General features: G+C 50.7%; 1 protein-coding gene across 1 annotated transcript; it reads right to left on the reverse strand.

Annotated features, from left to right (window-relative positions):
- Nucleotides 1-283: 283 nt before the first annotated feature.
- On the reverse strand, nt 284-17,141 carry ZC3H12A (zinc finger CCCH-type containing 12A). Its single transcript, XM_044671490.1, has 6 exons — nt 17,002-17,141; nt 15,220-15,789; nt 5,307-5,446; nt 3,707-3,941; nt 2,757-2,863; nt 284-2,319 (listed from the first exon to the last, which is right to left on the reverse strand). Exons 2-6 carry the CDS (start codon nt 15,744-15,746, stop codon nt 1,370-1,372), a joined length of 1,959 nt encoding a protein of 652 aa, XP_044527425.1. The 5' UTR covers nt 15,747-15,789; nt 17,002-17,141; the 3' UTR covers nt 284-1,369.
- Between the last annotated feature and the right edge of the window lie 293 nt (nt 17,142-17,434).

The following is a 17,434-nucleotide window of genomic DNA, read 5'->3' on the forward strand; positions in this document are numbered from 1 at the left end:
AGGGACCTTGGAGGGTAACTAGACCAGCTTCTCTCCCAGGAGGAGATGGCATCTTGTTATCTAACTTCTGGAGAGCTCATTAACCTTCCAAGGTATCCTCTTCTATTTTTGAGAAAATCTGAATTCTGGGAAGTTTTTTCTTCTATCAAATCCAAAGCTGCCTTTCTGTAACTTCCCTTATTTAACTCAGGTCCTCTGGAGACATAGCTAATTTCTTAATTCTACTACAGCCAAAACCATGAAATAAAAGCTTCTCAGAAATACCACATACACAAAACTCATCTAAAGTCAAAAATTTTATTGGTAATAATAATGGGAAGCAAATACTTTCTATTTAAAATATACCTTTCCCTAAACCCACGTCTCCCCCTCCCTCCTGACAGAGCTGCCCACCCCCAAAGAAGGTCAGAGATATCTTCTGGAGACCAGCACTGAGACCCTCTGGGCATATCAGGCTGTCCCTGCCCCAGGTTCTCAGGGGTCTGGGAGAAAAAAATACACCTAAGAGAGGGGTAAAAATAAAGCACACAAGGTAACCATGGCAGGTACAAGGGGAAGGAGGGAGAGAGAAATTCTTAAAAAACCATCTTCTTTACTACTAACATGAAACCTCGCCGGCCCTGGGGCACCATTGGCGTACATGGTTGGGGGGCCCTGGCCGGGGCCTCAGAGGGCACATGGTGCCGAACCAGCCAGTGACAGGCTGTTATCCTCAGGACAGAGCCTGGAGGGAGGGAGATGGAGAAGCTGAGGAGGAGGACAGACTCCTCTTAAAAGATCCTTCTGGATCCTCCTCTCTCTGGCTTCTCCTCCCCTCCTTCCCGTCCTTGAGAAGAGGGCTTGGGGCATCAGCCACAGGACAGACATTATTGTCTCATCATTAAACTCTGATACAATGTGTACCAACAGGGCAATCGCTTCTGGTCTTGAACAGAGACTAAGACACACAGCAGAGAGTCAGGTGAGAGAGATGTAGAAACGGAGTTTAGAAAGGAAGAGCGAGGAGACGAAGAAGCATGGAGAGCAGACAGAGGGAGATAGGAGAGAGACAGAGATGAGTCAGATAAAGAGGGTCTTCGTTAGCCCATGACCAGAATCAATTGTTACAGTATTTCTTTGGTTTCTGGGATCCCTTTCCTACTGTAAGATTCTCCCTCAGGCACATGCTTGGGAACCCACAGGGTTCCTGTGCCAAGACAAAGGGAGTGGTTAAAAACTAGCTTGGCCCACATAGTGCCCCAGGAACTCCAGGGACAGACTGGGGCGCTGTCATAGTCAGGCTGGGTTCGGCGGGAGACCAAGGCAGCCCCGACCCCATGCCCACTCCCACCCCCAACGGGCTGGGAGAACACTGCGAACTGTGCAGGGGTCACCCACTGGGGTTCTGAGACTTGTAGTTGAGGATCTCAGCAGCCAGCTGCAGGGGGTCCAGGAGCTGGGGGAAGCGTCTCATCACGGCTTCCACCAGATGTGGGGGGAAGATGCCGCAGAGCTTCACTCGCAGGCTGGCCCGCTGCTTGGTGAAGCTGTCTGACCCGGCTCCCCAGGCTGCTGCTTCGGCACCATAGGCTTCGGGGGCACTGAGCAGGTGGGGATCCCGAAGGGCTGGGGGAGCCCTGGTGGCTGTGGGAGGGGGCATGGGGTACGGCTCTGACCAGTACTCGCGTGGTACATATCCCAGAGGTGGAGGGTACTCTGCTGGAATGCTGAACTGCCCGGTGCCCACAGGGCGTCCGTAGCCTGAGAAGGAGAGAGATGAAGGGCCGGCGGGGGGCTCAGGGCCATAGGTCAGGGGGGGAACTCGGCCTAGGAAGGCACACCTCTGTGGGTTGCTCCCACTCCCCCCGGTCCTGGAAGGCTCCCCAGACTCCCCATGGCTGCTGCCCCGGCCACCCCACAGATCAGACATTTGACTTTCCAGGGAACCAATGCCAGAGTCCAGGCAGTCTTGGGAGAGGTAAGAGAGGGAGTCGAGGGGAGGGGGGCCCCAGTCGGCCGGGCCGAAGCCACCACTCATGGTTGGCAGGCTCCTGCCTTGGGCATAGGCCTTAGGCGGCCCATCCCCACTTCCTCCAGAAGCCTGCTGGGGCCCCGGGAACTTCTCCGGCAGCCAACATTCCCGATCATCCTTCAGAGGCAGGGACCCGGGGGCTGGAGTGGATGTGGGTGAGGGCTGACGGCATTTCTGGTCTTTGGCAGGTGCCCGGGGTGGGGAGAGCCGGGCATTGGCTCGCAGCTCATCTGCCACTGAGCGCTGGGGCCGGCTTGGCCTCTCTGGGTGGTAGAACCGGCACTTGATCCCGTATGTACACTTCTTCCCTGTGGGGAGAATCGCGGGGGTGAGGTGGGCTAGGGGAGACTCGGGAGAACGGGGAGAAGGTGCCATGCTGACAATCATCACGGCAGCGTTCACCGCGCAGGCTCTCTAGTGCCAGACCCTGCCACGGCACCGTCACCTCCATCAGACAAATCTACCGCATCCCTGTCTGAACAGGGAGCGGACGGAGGCTTCTCCAGGAACACAGCCATGGTAAGCCCGTCTAGCACCTTACAGAGGTGGGCACTGAAGCCCAGTACCAGGACGGGACTCCGCTGAAGTCACCTGGCCTGGGAGAACCAGAGCCAGGATTCACAAGCAAGACCTAGTTCCCCGACCCTTCGGACGTGTGGGAGGCTGCTGGGACGTGGGCTAAGTGTGGGTCAGGGCAGAGGAAACCTCACTTTGGAACGGGGTGACGTCGTCTGGGGCCGCTTACCGTAGGGGCAGGGCTGTTTCTTGTGCTCAAGCACCAGAGGTTTCTTCCGGAGGAAGTTATCCAGGCTGGGCCCGTGTCGGCCGAGGGGGTCATCAGGTGGCATGAACCTGTCAAAAGCCCCCAAAGAGAAGAGGTATGCAAGGCCTGGGTCCTGGGACCGGTGCTCTGTGCAGATTCAGATCCTCTGATGACACCCCCAAATCAGGCCAGAGGAGGTGGTTTGACTTTCAGACACTGAGCGTGCAGACGCAGAGGCTGCCCCTTCTCACTCCCATCATTCCCAGGTGTCCAGGCACCTGAGATGGGAAGCTGGCAGGTGTATGTCAGGACGTGGGCTAGAGGAGCTAGAAGGGGCTTTAGAGACCAATCTGCCTCACTTAAGCAGAAGAAACAGATCCAGGCAGGGGAAGGGATGTGTCCCAGACACCTGGCTACCTAGAGGCAAAGCTGGCACCAGCCCAAAGCTCTCTGACACCCAATCTGGGGCCCACAACGTGTGCCACAAATTGCTGGACCTGCTGCCTCTAGCCTGGCTGACTCATTGTGCCTGGTCTTCCTTTCATGACTCGGGCTGCTCTGTTGAACTGACAGCCACTCCTCCCCAGGCCTACAGGCCCCAGGAAAGGGCAGGGGGCCTTTCATTCCAGCTCAGTGCCCCCGCGCCTGGCCCCCTTCCCTCTCGCTCGCTTCTCTAGATCCCTGGTTTCTGCCAAAGCAGAGCTCCTAAAAGACCCTTCCCCCTGTTCTTGAGATTACTTTGTAGTCATCTGAATATACTTTGTGTCTTCTTCCATCTATCAGGGAGTGGGCCAGGTCTGGGAGGCCGAGGGCTGGCTGTTTTGGGCTCTGTATCTCCAAATCCTGGCACAGGGGCGTGCTTCACCAATGTCTGAACTAAGCCGACCATCCAGAGCCTGAAGGCCCGCAGGCAGGCGGAGGGATGTACTTACTTATCATTGACGAAAGAGTACATGAGCAGCCGCTCCTCGATGAACCTCTTCCACTCCAGCCGCTCGCTCTGCAGGTCCCTGTACGTGTCATTGGACACTATGATGCCGTTGGACTCGAACGCAAGCTTCACTATGAAGCGGTCATCGTAGCACACGACCCGCTTCCCCCCGACGCGCCGGGATGGTGTGAATACCAAGATCTTCTTCTTCTCCAGTTCTCGAAGAATGTGCTGATCTGCAGAAGATGGGAGACAGCTGTAGGGCAGACTGCCTGGCCAGGCTTCTGCCTCAGGGATTCGGGAGTCCCGGGGGCAGGGGGCAGGGGGCAGCTCCTTCCTCCCCCTCTCTAGGCAATGATGGGCAGGAAGCCCTTTCACCTCTTATCTCACACCACGTGGTCACACAGGTATCAGAGGAGGGAGTATCGGAGGAGGGAACTAGGGCTCAGCCAGATAAAGGGACTTGCTCACTTTCTAACTAGTTAAGCATCCGAAGGGGGGATTGGACCCATGTCGTCTTGGTTTGTTAAATGTGACCTCCTTAAGAGCAAAGACTGCTGCCTTACTTACCTACTGTATCCCCATTGCTTAGTGCACCAGTTGGTACAATGCAGGCATTTCATGCTTGCCATTCATTCATTCACTCATTCACACCTGACTCCAGGCTCTGGACTCTACTCCATTGTATGGCCTTCCCCATAGCAGTAAAGCAGTGGAAGGTGCAAGGGAAAAGAATGCTGGATTTTAGTGTCAGAATAATTGGGGACACGAACTGACTTCAATGCTAGCTCAGGGGGCAGTGGATTGAGAGCCAGGCCTAGAGACTGAATGGCAAATGAAGAAGGTCCTAGGTTCAAATCTGACCTCGGACACTTCCCAGCTGTGTGACCCTGGGCAAGTCACTTGACCCCCATTGCCCACCCGTACCACTCTTCTGCCTTGGAGCCAGTACCCAGTATTGACTCCAAGATGGAAGGTAAGGGTTTATAAAAAAATGCTAGCTCGATGCAAAGAGTATCTGGGCCCTTTGGTTTCATTCTGACCCAGGAGCTTTCAAAAACACCAAAATTTGTTTCAGTTCAAATGGATTCACAAGATGCTTTTTTTGAGTGGGGAAAAAAAAAGAACTACCCCCGCTCGTGGGTTCTTGGCTCAGTAAAGCCATCTCTCTTTGACTGTGGTACTCAGTATGGGAGCATTGGTTTGTCCCAAGCTGGGGAGTCCCCACGGCTGAGGTCGTCAGCTTGTCAAGAGCCCCGTCCAAGTTGGGAGTCCCAGCTCCTCCTCTCATATTCACTGTGTGACCCCAGGGGATCCTGGTGTCTCATCTGTAAAATGGGATGCTTTCACTGCTGACCTCATGGAAGCACTCTGTAAACCTTTAATGAGACCCGCTGATCCTCGCTGAGGATCACGATGGTGACCTCGACAGGGTGGTGGGTGGCCAGGGGCAGCAGCTAGCAGTCCATCCGTCCTTACCTCTCCCTCATGGATGCCATGCAGCAACCCAAACTGCAATGACAGGCCTCTATGGCTTGGCCAAGGCAAGGCCTATCCTGCCCCACATGCTTCCAGAGGCTTAAGGTCTTCTAGTCTCTTACCTGTGATGGGCACATCAGGACGTGGCTGCTCTTTCCTCCAAAGGGGCACAAAAACTGTGATATCAGAGTGGCCGCGCTCCAGGAACCAGTTCACTGCTAGTAAGATGCCCCGGCAGGAGAAAACTTCTTTATTTCCATGGCTAGAGGGAGGGTGGAAATCACAGGGTGAAAACAAGTGACATATGACACAGGGTTCATTTTTCATCAGGCCAGAGAGGCTTGGCCTGGCACACTTATTGCTTGTCTTCCTGGGGCCTCAATGGAGAGGAAGGGAGAGGCTTGGCCTGGCACAGTTACTGCCTGTCCTCCTGGGGCCTCAATTTCTTCATCTGAGGAATGAGAAGCATCGGGTACTAACAGGCAACTCCCTTAGGCCTTCTGGCTCTTGCATTCCACCCCAGTTTCCTATAATGCCACCAGCAGGGACTTCCCCTTCTGCCCTATCCCCTTCGAAAGTGAGGAAACACTCAGGAATCTGGCAGCACCCACTCCCCACAGGGTCAGGCACAGCTTGCAACATAGCCTCAAGGTGGGGGGAAGGAACATAGTGACTTAGTTTCTGTGCCCACCTGGGGCAGTGTGGCAAAGTGGAAAAGGAGTCAGATACTCTGGAGTCTGAAACCCAGCTCTGCTACCTAATATCTGATTGACTTTGGGCAAGATGCTTCTTTCTGGGCTTCAATTTCCTCTTAGGCAAAATACATAATCTCTGAGGTACCACATTTCAGCTTTGAAAGTCTATGATGTTATGACTCTACCTATAGCTACATCATCTACACGAGACAGCTAAGTGGACTACAGCACTGGACCTGGAACCAAGAAGACTTGAGTTCAAACTTGGCTTCAGTCTCTTACTAGCTGCATGACCATGTGCAAGTCACTTAACCTCTGTTTGTCTCAATTTTCTCATACACATAATGGGGATAATAATAGCACCTGTTGTGAAAATCAAATGAGATAATATTGTAAAGCACTTTACAAACCTTCAAGCCTTACATAAATACAGCTATTCTTTTTCTTCCAGGACCTCATATTTCTCCAGATGGACCAGGAAATCAGGTCTCTAGCTCTGATTTTGATATAAATGTGCTAAGTCCCTTTCCTGCTCTTTTGGTCCTCAGTTTCCTTATCTATAAAAAGAAGGGACTGAACTAAATGGTTTTTCTAAATGATTGCAGTAAGTTATGCCTGACCCCATGGGGAGTTGCCAGATTCCTGAGTGTTTCCTCACTTTTGAGGGGGTCAGGGCAGAAGGGGAAGTCCTTGTTGATGGTGCTTTGGGAAACTGGGGTGGAATTCAAGAGCCAGAAGGCCTAAGGTACCTGTTAGTACTATCAACTAAATAGTTTCAGTTCTAAAAACAACTTGGCCATTTAATGAAATTCTAGAATTCTACAACTGGAAGTCAAGAGATCTGGGTTTTGAGGCAGCTAGTTAGCTCAGTGGATAGAGAGTCAGGCCTGGAGATGGGAGATTCCAGGTTCATATTTGGCCTCAGATACTTCCTGACTCTGTTACCTTCAGCATGGAAGTCATTTTATGCCAGTTGCCTGCCCCTTATTGCTCTTCTCTCTTGGAACTAATACTTAGTAATTATACTTAGTATAATTAATAATAATGCTAGTATTAGTATTCTAAGACAGAAGATGCTTTATTCATTCATCTATCTAGTTATTTATTTATTTGTTTGTTTTTTTACCCTTACCTTCCATCTTAGAATCAATACTGTGTATTTGTTCCAAGGCAGAAGAGTGGTAAAGGCTAGGCAATGGGGGTTAAGTAACTTGTTCAAGGTCACACAGCTAGGAAGGGCCTGAGGCCAGATTTGAACTCAGAACCTACTGTCTCTGGGCCTGGCTCTCAATCCACTGAACCACTCAGCTGCCCCCTAGAAGGTGTTTAAAAAAAAAAAAAAAGAGATCTGGGTTTTGGGTCCTGGCTCTGACTATGACTTGTATGAATAAAGGAAAGGTGTTTCCCCCATCTCTGGGTTTCAGTTTCCCCATCTGTTAAACAGTGTGTGTTTGCATTTATGTCTTTAAAGTCCTTTACAATCCTGAAGCTATAATTCAAAGGTCTAAGTAGACAAAGGACTTAAACCCTCCCTCTCCAAATCTCTATCTCAAGTTAGAAATGAAGGTCAGGGCTGTGAGACTGAGTAAGCTACTCCTGGAAGGCCTCAAAGAGGAACAAGACCACTTAGCCTTAAATAAACTCCATACTTAAACACCCAGGCCCCAGCTATTACCACAAGGCTGAGGGGAGATTGACTCAGGCTAGGGGAAGAATAACAGGTCTGACCTAAGGCATTTAGGGACTCAAAATATTCCTGCAGGGGACAGAGATCATTTGGTCTTTCAGACTGAAAGTTAAATTCAATTCAACGAACATTTATTTAGTACCTATTATGTGCCAGACACTGTGCTAAGACCAGAGGATACAAAAAGAACCGAAAGACAAGTCCCTGCCCTCCAGGAGATTAGAATCTAATTGGGAAGCCAAAAAGCAAACAGCTATATACAAAGTGAGCTGAATACAAGATAAATAGGAAATAATTAATAGAGGGAAGACATTGGAATTAAGAGGGGGTTAGGAAATGGTGCTTTTGTCATTTCCTTTAACCGTCCACTGAGTCTTCCATTGCCCCAACAGAACCTTGGCTCTAGAAGACTTTGCTGGCAGAAGTCAATCTCCACAGTATCTAGGCTGAAAAGGATCTGAGTGTGTCAGCTGTCTTGAGAGCCAGCCTGGCTAAGTGAAGAGACTCACCAGCAAGATCTCTGGCCAGGGGTGTAGGATTAAGAATTGTTGGAGAGAAGACTCACCTTGCTGAAACACAAGGTCTTTGGATCATAGGATCATAGCTCTAGAGCTAAAATGGACCACAGAAGTCATCTAGTTCATGCCTTCAGCGTAAAGAGGAGGGAAGCGCATTTAAGTAACTTGTCCAGGGTAATATGTATCTAAGGCAAAATTTAAATCCAGGTTGTTCTTGATTCAAAGTCTAACTCTATCCATGACAGATAAGATTAAGGGATGTGTATCATAAAGTCATATAGGTATGAAGTGGCAAAAGGAGAATTTGGACAATGAAAATTGCCTTTGGAAACCTCTTGTCACCCAATAAACTGACCCCAGTGACCATAACTTAGAAGAGAGAAATCTCCTTCTGGTTCTCCTTATTTGTATCTATTTTTCTTACATCTACTCTATATTTATGTGTGTCTGTAAATACTCATACAGTATATAAACTTGCTTCTGAGCTCCTTGTAAGAAGGAATTTTTTTTCATTCTTTGTATTTGTGTCCCCAGCATTCAGCATAGTACCTGGCCTATAGAAAGAGTTTAAGAAATGCTTGCTGATAGACCAATGCAGTTATCACTTTCTAAGTTGGGGCCATGAATTAAAAACAATATTCTTAGAACTATGTTTCAATATAATTGGTTCCCTTTATAATCGTATGCATTTTATGTGTTTAGATACATTATTCTGAGCAGGAGACCATAGGGTCCAGGACATGAAGTCAGTTAAGAAGCCCTGCTTTAAGTAAACTCTCCTAGGCTAGAGGTTTCAGGGGGAAGGGAAGGTAAAACCTAGTACAGGCTTGGAATGGGATAACTAGACATCTGGGTTCTCCTCAGTACTCTCTGGGCCTCAGATTCCCAGTCTTTAAATCAGGGGTAGTGATCCCTATTTTTTCCCTCTCAGTGGAAAAACAGTGCCATTGTGCCTAAATAAAGCCTTTTCACCTTAGTACTGCATGACTAGGCAAGCAATCAGGAGAGACAAGGGTCTAGTAAACCGTGTTCTCCCTGTCAATTCAGTTCCCTACGGTTGCCATGTAACCAGACCTAGCTGAGCATGAACTCCAGGTGGCAGAGTTTCCAAGGAATCAAGGGCCCTAGTGACTGCGGGTGGGAGGTCCAAGCTGCCAACTCTGGCCCCACTGGCCTCTCCTCCCTCCCTATTCCAAATGAGAATTCAGAACTCATACATCTGGCAAAATCAGACAGAGTAATCTTGCGTAAAGAAGGCAGTGCCGCTGAAAAACCACATCCTGTCGGGGATGTTCCCATTTCTGGGGTGTCTGTCCGCCTGCCCACTCTCCTCCCAACCAAGCCCCAAATTAACCAAAACACAGCTAAAGAGGTGGAGGGAAGAGAGCCCCCAGTTAGGGTATGAGGAAGCTCTCCAGAAAGTTGTCCAGAAGGGATAAGTACTAGGAGACCGAGGCCAAAGAATGACCCATTTGTTACTAGCTGGCTCAGCCTGGGTCGTCTTTAAACCTGAGTTTCCTCTTTGAAAAATGAAGCCTCCAAAGTCTCTTCTGACCCTAATGTTCTCTGACCCCACTGGTTTTTTTTCTGAGCTCCAGGGGAATTTTGGGGGAATCAGAGTCCCACACCAGCTCTATCTCCTCTCCACTGGAAACCCTCCTCCCTGAGGAGGAATATGTTTTTTCTCTTCCTGCTTTCTTGGCCCTTCTCTCCTTTTTCTGTGTCCTTTGCTTATCACATCCTCCTTCTAGGTGTTCTAAACCTGATTTACCAAGAAGGAACCAAGTAGAAAGATATTAGTCTGATCCCTTGTTTTTAGAGAACATGAAGTTGAGGCCTGGAGACATCAAGTGACTTGTTCCAGGTCACACTTGTAAGATTGGATCATGGGAGGGCTGGGACTACAACAGAGATCTCTTGACTTTTAGCCCAGGACTCTTCCCATTATATCATATGGTCTACCTTAGATCCATTTTTAGAAAGCTGAAGAGAAATAACACTGAGCCCCAGAGAGATCAGAATGGAGATATGGTGGTGGGTACTGCTCACTGGAGCCTTTGCTGGGAATGTGGGCAATGGATGTAGAGGAAAAAGAAGACAACTCTCCCTTCCATTCTGGACTTTTTTTTCCCTCTGTGTTTTCAAAACTTCTGCTGATTCAGGATGGCAGCTAATTTACTAGTCTTAATCTTCCCTTCTTATCTCTATATCCTGGTTTCCTTTGAGCTCCACCTTCTGTAAGAAGCCTCTTCCGATCCCCCTTAATTCTAGTGCCTTCTCTCAGTTCATTATCTCCAGTTGATGTCATCGATAGAGTTGTTGGCATGCTTCTCCCTCATTAGATTGTGAACTCCTTGAGGGCAGAGACTGTGTTTGCTTTTGTTTGTAACTCCAGGGCCAAACACAGTGGTTGGCACATAGTAGGTCCTAATAAATGCTTGTTGATTTGACTAGACCTTTAGAGAACTGCCTGGGGACATACTCCCCCCCCCCCCCATGATGTGATTTGTCCAGAATCACCCATAGCAAGTATGTGTTAAAGAGTAAGACCTGGAATCCAGTTTTTGACTATAAGGCTGGTATTCATTTGGTTGAGAGAATGACTACATTTTGAATGTGTGTGTACACTCATTCATTCTCTCTATCTCTCCCTCTTTCTCGAGCCGTCACTCTGTTTCTCTTTCCCTCCCTCCCCCCCTTTTTATCCTAGGCTTAGTGAGGTTACCCATAGGAAGTTTCCTGGAAGCTGGGCAGCCTAGGTGTAACATGAACACACCTTTATCTCCCGACTTCCTGCTGCTGCGTGTTTTGGGGTGGTGGTGGGTGGGCAGGATGAGACAATAGGTAGCAATTCCATTCACTCTTTCTGGGGAATCTCAAACAGCTGGTGACCTCCTCAGCTCTAAGGCAAAACACTCAACCTACTCTGCGCTCTTTACCCACATGTATAAACATGTCAGAAAGGCCTCATGTGGGTGTGGGGACAGACACGTGCCAACACACACACATACACCCCTGCTCAAAGGGTGGACATCGAGTCTTGGCTTGTGCCTCTCCTGAAATTGAGGGCTATGGCTCTAGCTATAAAACCATGGGGAGCTTGTTCTTGGAAGATTACTCACCCATCTCCCTCCCCCAACATCTGGACAGAGACCCCAGGAGGGAGGGAAGTGGGGAGGCAGTACCCACAATGGCACCTCACCTCCCCTTGATTCTCTCTGGCCATGGCCCATTAAAGAGATTCCCCAATGGAGGTTACTGGGCAGATTACTTTTTGTTTTGCTTTCTTTTTAACTTTTTAATAATCTTTCCCCTCCTCAATTACATTGTAAAATGGGCAGAAGACTTTTAATGACCTGAGACTCCTTTTCCCTCCAAGGTATCAAAAATTGCCTACTATCTCTAACTGCCTTCTTTGTCTACCTCTCCCTTTCTTCCATCGAGGGCAGCCAGAATCCCAAAGAATCCTCCATTCTGCCTTCTTTCAGAGAAATCAAGTGTTAGTATGAAATCTTGGTACAAAAAGGACAACCAGCCAACAAAGCTTTTAGGGGAGGGCAGGAAATTCAGAGGGAAGGAAAGCAGTCACTCTATCATCCCCTGAAGGTGCCCAACCTAAAGGCTTAATTTCCTAGTCTTCCGTCATGTAAGCTGTATTTGTCTTTGCATCCTGGAAGCCAAGAGCGATCTGATTGGATTCAAATCCCTTCTGTGATACACGTCAGCTATAAGGCCAGGATGGTAAAGGCACTAACTTCTCCATGCCCTGGACAACTGTCTGAGTCTGTGGGTGGCAGGAGATTTGGACTGGCATTGGCAAAGGGGTCATCCTCACCTGGGAATTCCCTAAGGAAGACATCACAGGTCAAGTCTCTATCCCAAACCCCAAGGCCTAGCACAGGGCCGGGGGAAGGGGGGGGCACAGTAAGCACTTGAAAAATACCATTTAAACCAAAATGTGTCCCTTCTAGCTCAGTCTGTGTTCTAGGGAACATGTGGCTTCCTTCCCACCCAAGAGGTGGCCTGATTCCCAACTTTTACTGCTTAATATAAGCCTTTTTTCTCTAAGTTGCTGGCTCCTAAGCCTGGGGAGGAATGGGGGGGGCAGGGGGTGGGCATGGGGAGGGGATAGCCAGGCAGGCTTTCCCAGAATCCCCTGGGAAGAGAGAGAAGTCGTCCTCCCCAGGTAATCTGATTTGGCAACAGGCTAAGAAAATTCCCTTAGAAGGAAATGAGAGGTTAATTTCCACCCGATTTGCATATGGTGGGGGAGCTGGAGGAGTTGGGGGTGGAGGGGGGTGTAGTCAGGCGGGGCAGGGACACAGTTTGCAACACAGCCAATACAGGAAGTCAGGGCTGGAATTCCCCGACTGGGGAGCAATGAAAGCCCTAGCCAGCAGGGGACCATGGTAGGGGCCAGGCCTGACCTGTGGTGTTTCTCCTCTCCAATTCCACATGGCTCCCCAGGCTGAGCCCAGCTGGATTCCCTGTGTCCCATCCTCCCCACCCTCACACACTGTGGTCCCAGCTCAATGGACACCTAAGTAAGCTAAGCAGCAGAGATACCTTTTCTCCCTGGCCCCAACTCTGCCTTCAGTCTATTTTAGAAACTGGCACTCCGCCCCCCCCCATGGGCCCCTAAGGCACCACCCCTCTAATCCAAGGATATCCAAATAGATGGCTCATGAATTTGGGGCCAACTAACCAATAGCTCATTTATTAAGGGCCTCCTCAGTGCCAGGCTGGGGGCTGAGGATAGGAATAGAAAGGCTCCCACAATACTAGCAAGGTCTTGTGGACCTGATAATGGAGTTCAAACCCCTCATTTTATAGATAATCAGGAAATGAAGGGCAAAAGAGGTCCCCACTCCCACCCTTCCCAGCCCCTCCCACCCCCCACCCCTGCAATTGGTTTCACCCAGGGGAGTGGGAGGGAATGGAGATCTGAGCCCAGGCCCTCCCACTCCAAATCCAGAAATGATAACTCTTAATCCAAGCCCAAATCCCCATATATTCCATATCTACTTAGACAAAGTACTATGTTAGGATGCCATACACAGCAGTACACACTCATAACACCCAGAGACCCCTGACTGATCCCAAATGAATACTGACACAGATAGATTCCACAGTGTTCTTCCCACTTCAAAGAGCCCCATCACCCACACAGATTCCAACCCCCTCATTCTCTAAGCCCTTGGACACCAGCTATGAAGGCACAAGGGGCTGCAAGTAGCTATTGGTGAGTGGAGCTGTGACAGGGAGAAGAGGGTCAAGAGCCCTTCAGAGTCAGGACTAACCACCAGTCCTTAAGCTGTGACTTACCATACTCTCTCAGAAATCCTACTTCTGACTTCCCAGGTGGCCCCAAACCCAGCTTGGAATTGGACTTGTCCCTGGCTGTGCCAGGGATTGTTAAGAGTGGGAAAAGCTGAGAGGTTCAAGGTTCCCAGAATCCAAGGCCACCCTAGTATTCCCCTCTTCTTTGCAGCCAGGCCCATATGGATCTCACTGAGTAACAGCACTGAACTTGGAGGCAGAAGCCGAGGAGTCTCAAAAATCACTTCTGTAGGATCCTCTGATCCTTCCCTCCTGCCTTTGTTTCCCTGTCACTCTCTAACTCCCTAAATCTGGAGTGTCCCATTCTCCTAACCCTCAAGAAACTCCCTCCTGATTTTAGTTAAAAAACTTTAAAAACTACATAGCAACCCCTGAGATTTACAATGGATCTGCTGAAAAGGACTTCAGTGATCACGTAGTTGTTCCATGGTCTTCATCTTCACAGAGGAAGAAACTGAGACTCATATATGGGAAGAAAATTGTCCAAGGTCACAGGGAGTCATGGCTAGAGCCATGGTTAGTACTCAGGTCTTCTGACTCCTAGTCTCAGGCTCTCTTTACTATTCTAGACTCTTTCCAAGCCACTCATTTCCTGTCCCCTTAAGCTGACCCCTGACCTTTTTCCTCTCCAGACACCAGGGCTCTTTGTTCCAACTAGCTAAGAGGGAAGGCTTGGCCTCCAGTCTGACCCGTTTTCCAGGACCTCCCTGAAATACCTCTAGGACTACTGTGTCCTTTCTCCTTCCTCCCAGCCTCCTAGGTGGGCCAGGGCAGAAAGGCTGGAAGCTCATTAGAACTTGCTATTTCACTAGTCCTTGCTCTAAGAAGGAAGGGTCCCCTATTGTAAGCATTCTCCCCCAGCCAGGGCTGTTCCTGCCTGAGCCCAAGGCTCTCTCATGTCAGGAGGTACTGTCCCCAGCCAGCTCCAGGAAGCATCTTCTTCATGGCTCAGGGCTCTGGCAGGGACAGTCCCCTGAGTCAGAGGGGCAGGTGAGTCACTGGCTCACCTGAGGCCTCAGTACTTGGCCCACCTCTGCCACAGGCTAGAAATTGACTATTTTGTTTAAGTCCCTGTAGGCAAAGAGTTAGGGGCACCCCTGCCCCCCAGGTGAGGGAGAAAGGGTATCTTAGCATCAAGAATTTTACTGTTTGTCAAAGGCTTTACATATAACCTAACAACCTTTCAAGGCAAGAAAATTGAGCCTCACAGAGGTTAAATAACTTTTCCATGGCCATATTAGCTAATAACTATAAAGAATTGCAATTTCAGCCCAGATTTTCCCAACTCCAAGCCTGGCACTCTATCTTCTAGTCCATATTTCCTCAGAGAGATTATGGAGTTTGTATTTCCTCACTTGGAACCTCAGAGCTCCTATGGGCTACACATTCTTCTGGACCTGATGCCATTTTAGAGATAAGGAAACCATTCTTCCCTTGTACTTTTAACCCAGGGAAGAGCCCATTGATGGCTTCTTATCCTTCTATGAGAAAAGTAACATTTTAGGTAGTAGAATGTGCCTTGGTGATGATAGAATTGGATACCTATTCAAACCAGGAAGATGAACTACACTTGGCAAATAATTAATGTTTGTTTCAAAGACCCCCTCCTCAAGCAAATCCCTGCCCCATTATTCCTGCTTGTGTAATCAGGATAATCCTAAAACTAACATTTGACTATGGAACTGCCTTTGAGGGTCCCAGACACCAATCCTAATTTAGTTCCAAGCTCCTAGCAAACCACTAGGGGAACAGAGGAGGAGGAGACAAAATGAAAACTCTGAGTAAATGAACAAACCTCATGGCTACATTGCTCCCGTCGATGACCACTGGCCTCAGGTTACTGACTTCCTTATCCTCAGCAGGTAGAGAGCAAGGGGAGGGTGCCTTTGGGGTCCCTCCACCTCTGGGCACCAGTGGAGGTTCTGGGGGCCCATCCAATGGAGTCTCCCGCTCTGTGGCTGGCCCATGTTTTACCAGTTCACCCAGGACTGTGTTGGTATCAGCTTGAAGTCCCAGCTTGTGGAGGACCCCATGGATCTCTCCAGATGAGTAGCCCAGTTTCCGGAAAAAGTCCACTTTCATCTGTAGCTCAGTATCATCCACTACTTCTGGCTGGCCCAGCTCTGGGGCTGTTCTATTGTGTGGGGAGCCAGACCGGCTGGTTTGGGGGCTCCCCTGCCCTCTAGGATGTGGGGCCAGGCTGGTGGGCCCAGGAGACGAATTCTCCTGGACAGTTGAAAGACTCATGGCAGGACCGGTTTGCTGGGCAGGGCCCTCACTTTGGGGAGTAAGGGCCATGAGGCCCCTGGAGTCCATGTTCATCTTTCTTTCCTTGAAGGCTCAAGCTCCCAGTTCCTTCCAGCTTCTGTGAACCAACCAAGCAGATGCTTAGTCTGGGGGTGGGGTGGGGGGTGAGGGTAGAGGACGGAGTTAAGAAATAAAAGGTGGCTGGAACTCACTCAGGCTTCCTCTTGTGGACAACCTAGTGTAACAGGAAGAACTCTGGCCTGAGGTTGGGAGCTCTGGGTTCAAATTTCAGTTCTGCCAATGATTTGTGGTACAGCTTGGCCCTCTCACTCCCTATCCCTGAGCCTCAGTTTCCTCCTTTCTAAAGGAAGGAACCAGATGGTTTTTTCTCATCTTTGGGGGCTTAGTAATTCTGTGAAACCCAAACCCTGTGACCTCTTGGCCATCATATTGCTAGGGAAACTGAGGTCAGCAAAGCAGAGCCCCCAAAAGCCCCGCCTCCCTATCAGTCTCGCCTCTCCAATAGGCTCCTGGGCCGGAGGCCTCTCCCAAATTCTCCCCCACCCCCAGACGAGCCTCTTCTGATTGGGGGAAGGGAGCACTCCCAGACCATCCCTCCCACTGGCCCTGGGCAGCTGGTTCCAGTTGTATTTCTGCCTCCTTACCCCATTAACTGGGAGAAGGGTGAGGGAGGGACCAGATAACCTGGGCAGATTAGGGAAGTGGGGGAGGGGGCGACCTCACTATTTCAGGGTCTCCTACCCCCCGCTGACTAGGGCCACAGCCTCACTGTGGGAGCGGGAATGCCGGCCGGGAGGGGAAAGGAGAAGGGGGTGGGGGTTGCCACCGAGCCTGTTCCTTAGACTTAGGCTGGAGACAACGGTTCCGAGGCACTGCCAAGGTCACGGAGCTTGGGCACCCGCGAGAGGGAAGTTTCTAAAACTGCTGAAGGGGCAGAAAAGTAGGTAGGAAACTTTCGAGGGAAGTGAGAGCGGGGGGTGGAGGGGTGTACAGCGAAGTGCGGCGCAGAAGAGAAAAATCCCATCTGATCCACGCTAATCTACGTCGTGGGGGAGTCCACCCCAGCTATCGCACCCCACTCCCGGGCCGTACTCTCTCTGGCTTCCTCTCCAGGCCCAGCTCAGAGACGACAGCTGTCCCCACCTCCCCTTCGCCCCTCGGGCCTCTGTCCCTACTTTCGCTACAACTTCGGCTAAGTTGGGAGAGGGAGTGCTCAGGGCCCAAGCTGGGGAGCAAGACACCCCCGCCGCAACACCCTATCCAGGCGCGTCCCCCCCCGCCGCCTCGCTTGCCGCCGTGATCTTCCTACCCGGCCGTGCGCTGTCCCCAGCAGTGTCTCCATGGGGGTCTGACTGCTGGGCAGGACTCGTCCCCGGGGCTTTATACCGGGGGACGGCCAAGTCCCGGCAGGTGGCGGAGGTTTCGAAGTCGCGAAAAGCCGGAGCAGCAGCGGCGGCTAAGGCCTTTCAGGAGGAGGAGGAGGAGAAGAAGGAGGTGGCGGCGGGCCGGCCCGACAGGGGTGGGGAGATGGGAGGCGGAGCCGTCGCCGCCACCGCCCCTTCCTGCTCCTCCCCCTTCTCCGGCCAGGCCGGTCCTCCCCGCCCTGCCTCGGACACGCCTCTCCCCCACCCGCTCCGGCCTGGCGACCCCGCCGCTTCCCTCACCTCTGGGGCTATCCGGGTGTCCTGGTTGACTCTGGGCTAAGGGCCGGAGCCACCCAGTTCTTTTCCAGCACCCGCTCC

The sequence above is a fragment of the Gracilinanus agilis genome, chromosome 3, assembly GCF_016433145.1.
Source record: "Gracilinanus agilis isolate LMUSP501 chromosome 3, AgileGrace, whole genome shotgun sequence".
NCBI classification, from domain to species: domain Eukaryota; kingdom Metazoa; phylum Chordata; class Mammalia; order Didelphimorphia; family Didelphidae; genus Gracilinanus; species Gracilinanus agilis.

Excerpts from the sequence above, each read along its gene's own strand:
- ZC3H12A (XM_044671490.1), bottom strand. The coding sequence starts at position 15,746 with ATGAACATGGACTCCAGGGGCCTCATGGCCCTTACTCCCCAAAGTGAG. Across the intron at positions 5,447-15,219 it reads GGGAGCAATGTAGCCATGAG|CCATGGAAATAAAGAAGTTT; the intron begins GTTTGTTCATTT and ends CCCTCCCTCTAG. Across the intron at positions 2,864-3,706 it reads TACTCTTTCGTCAATGATAA|GTTCATGCCACCTGATGACC; the intron begins GTAAGTACATCC and ends GGCTTTTGACAG.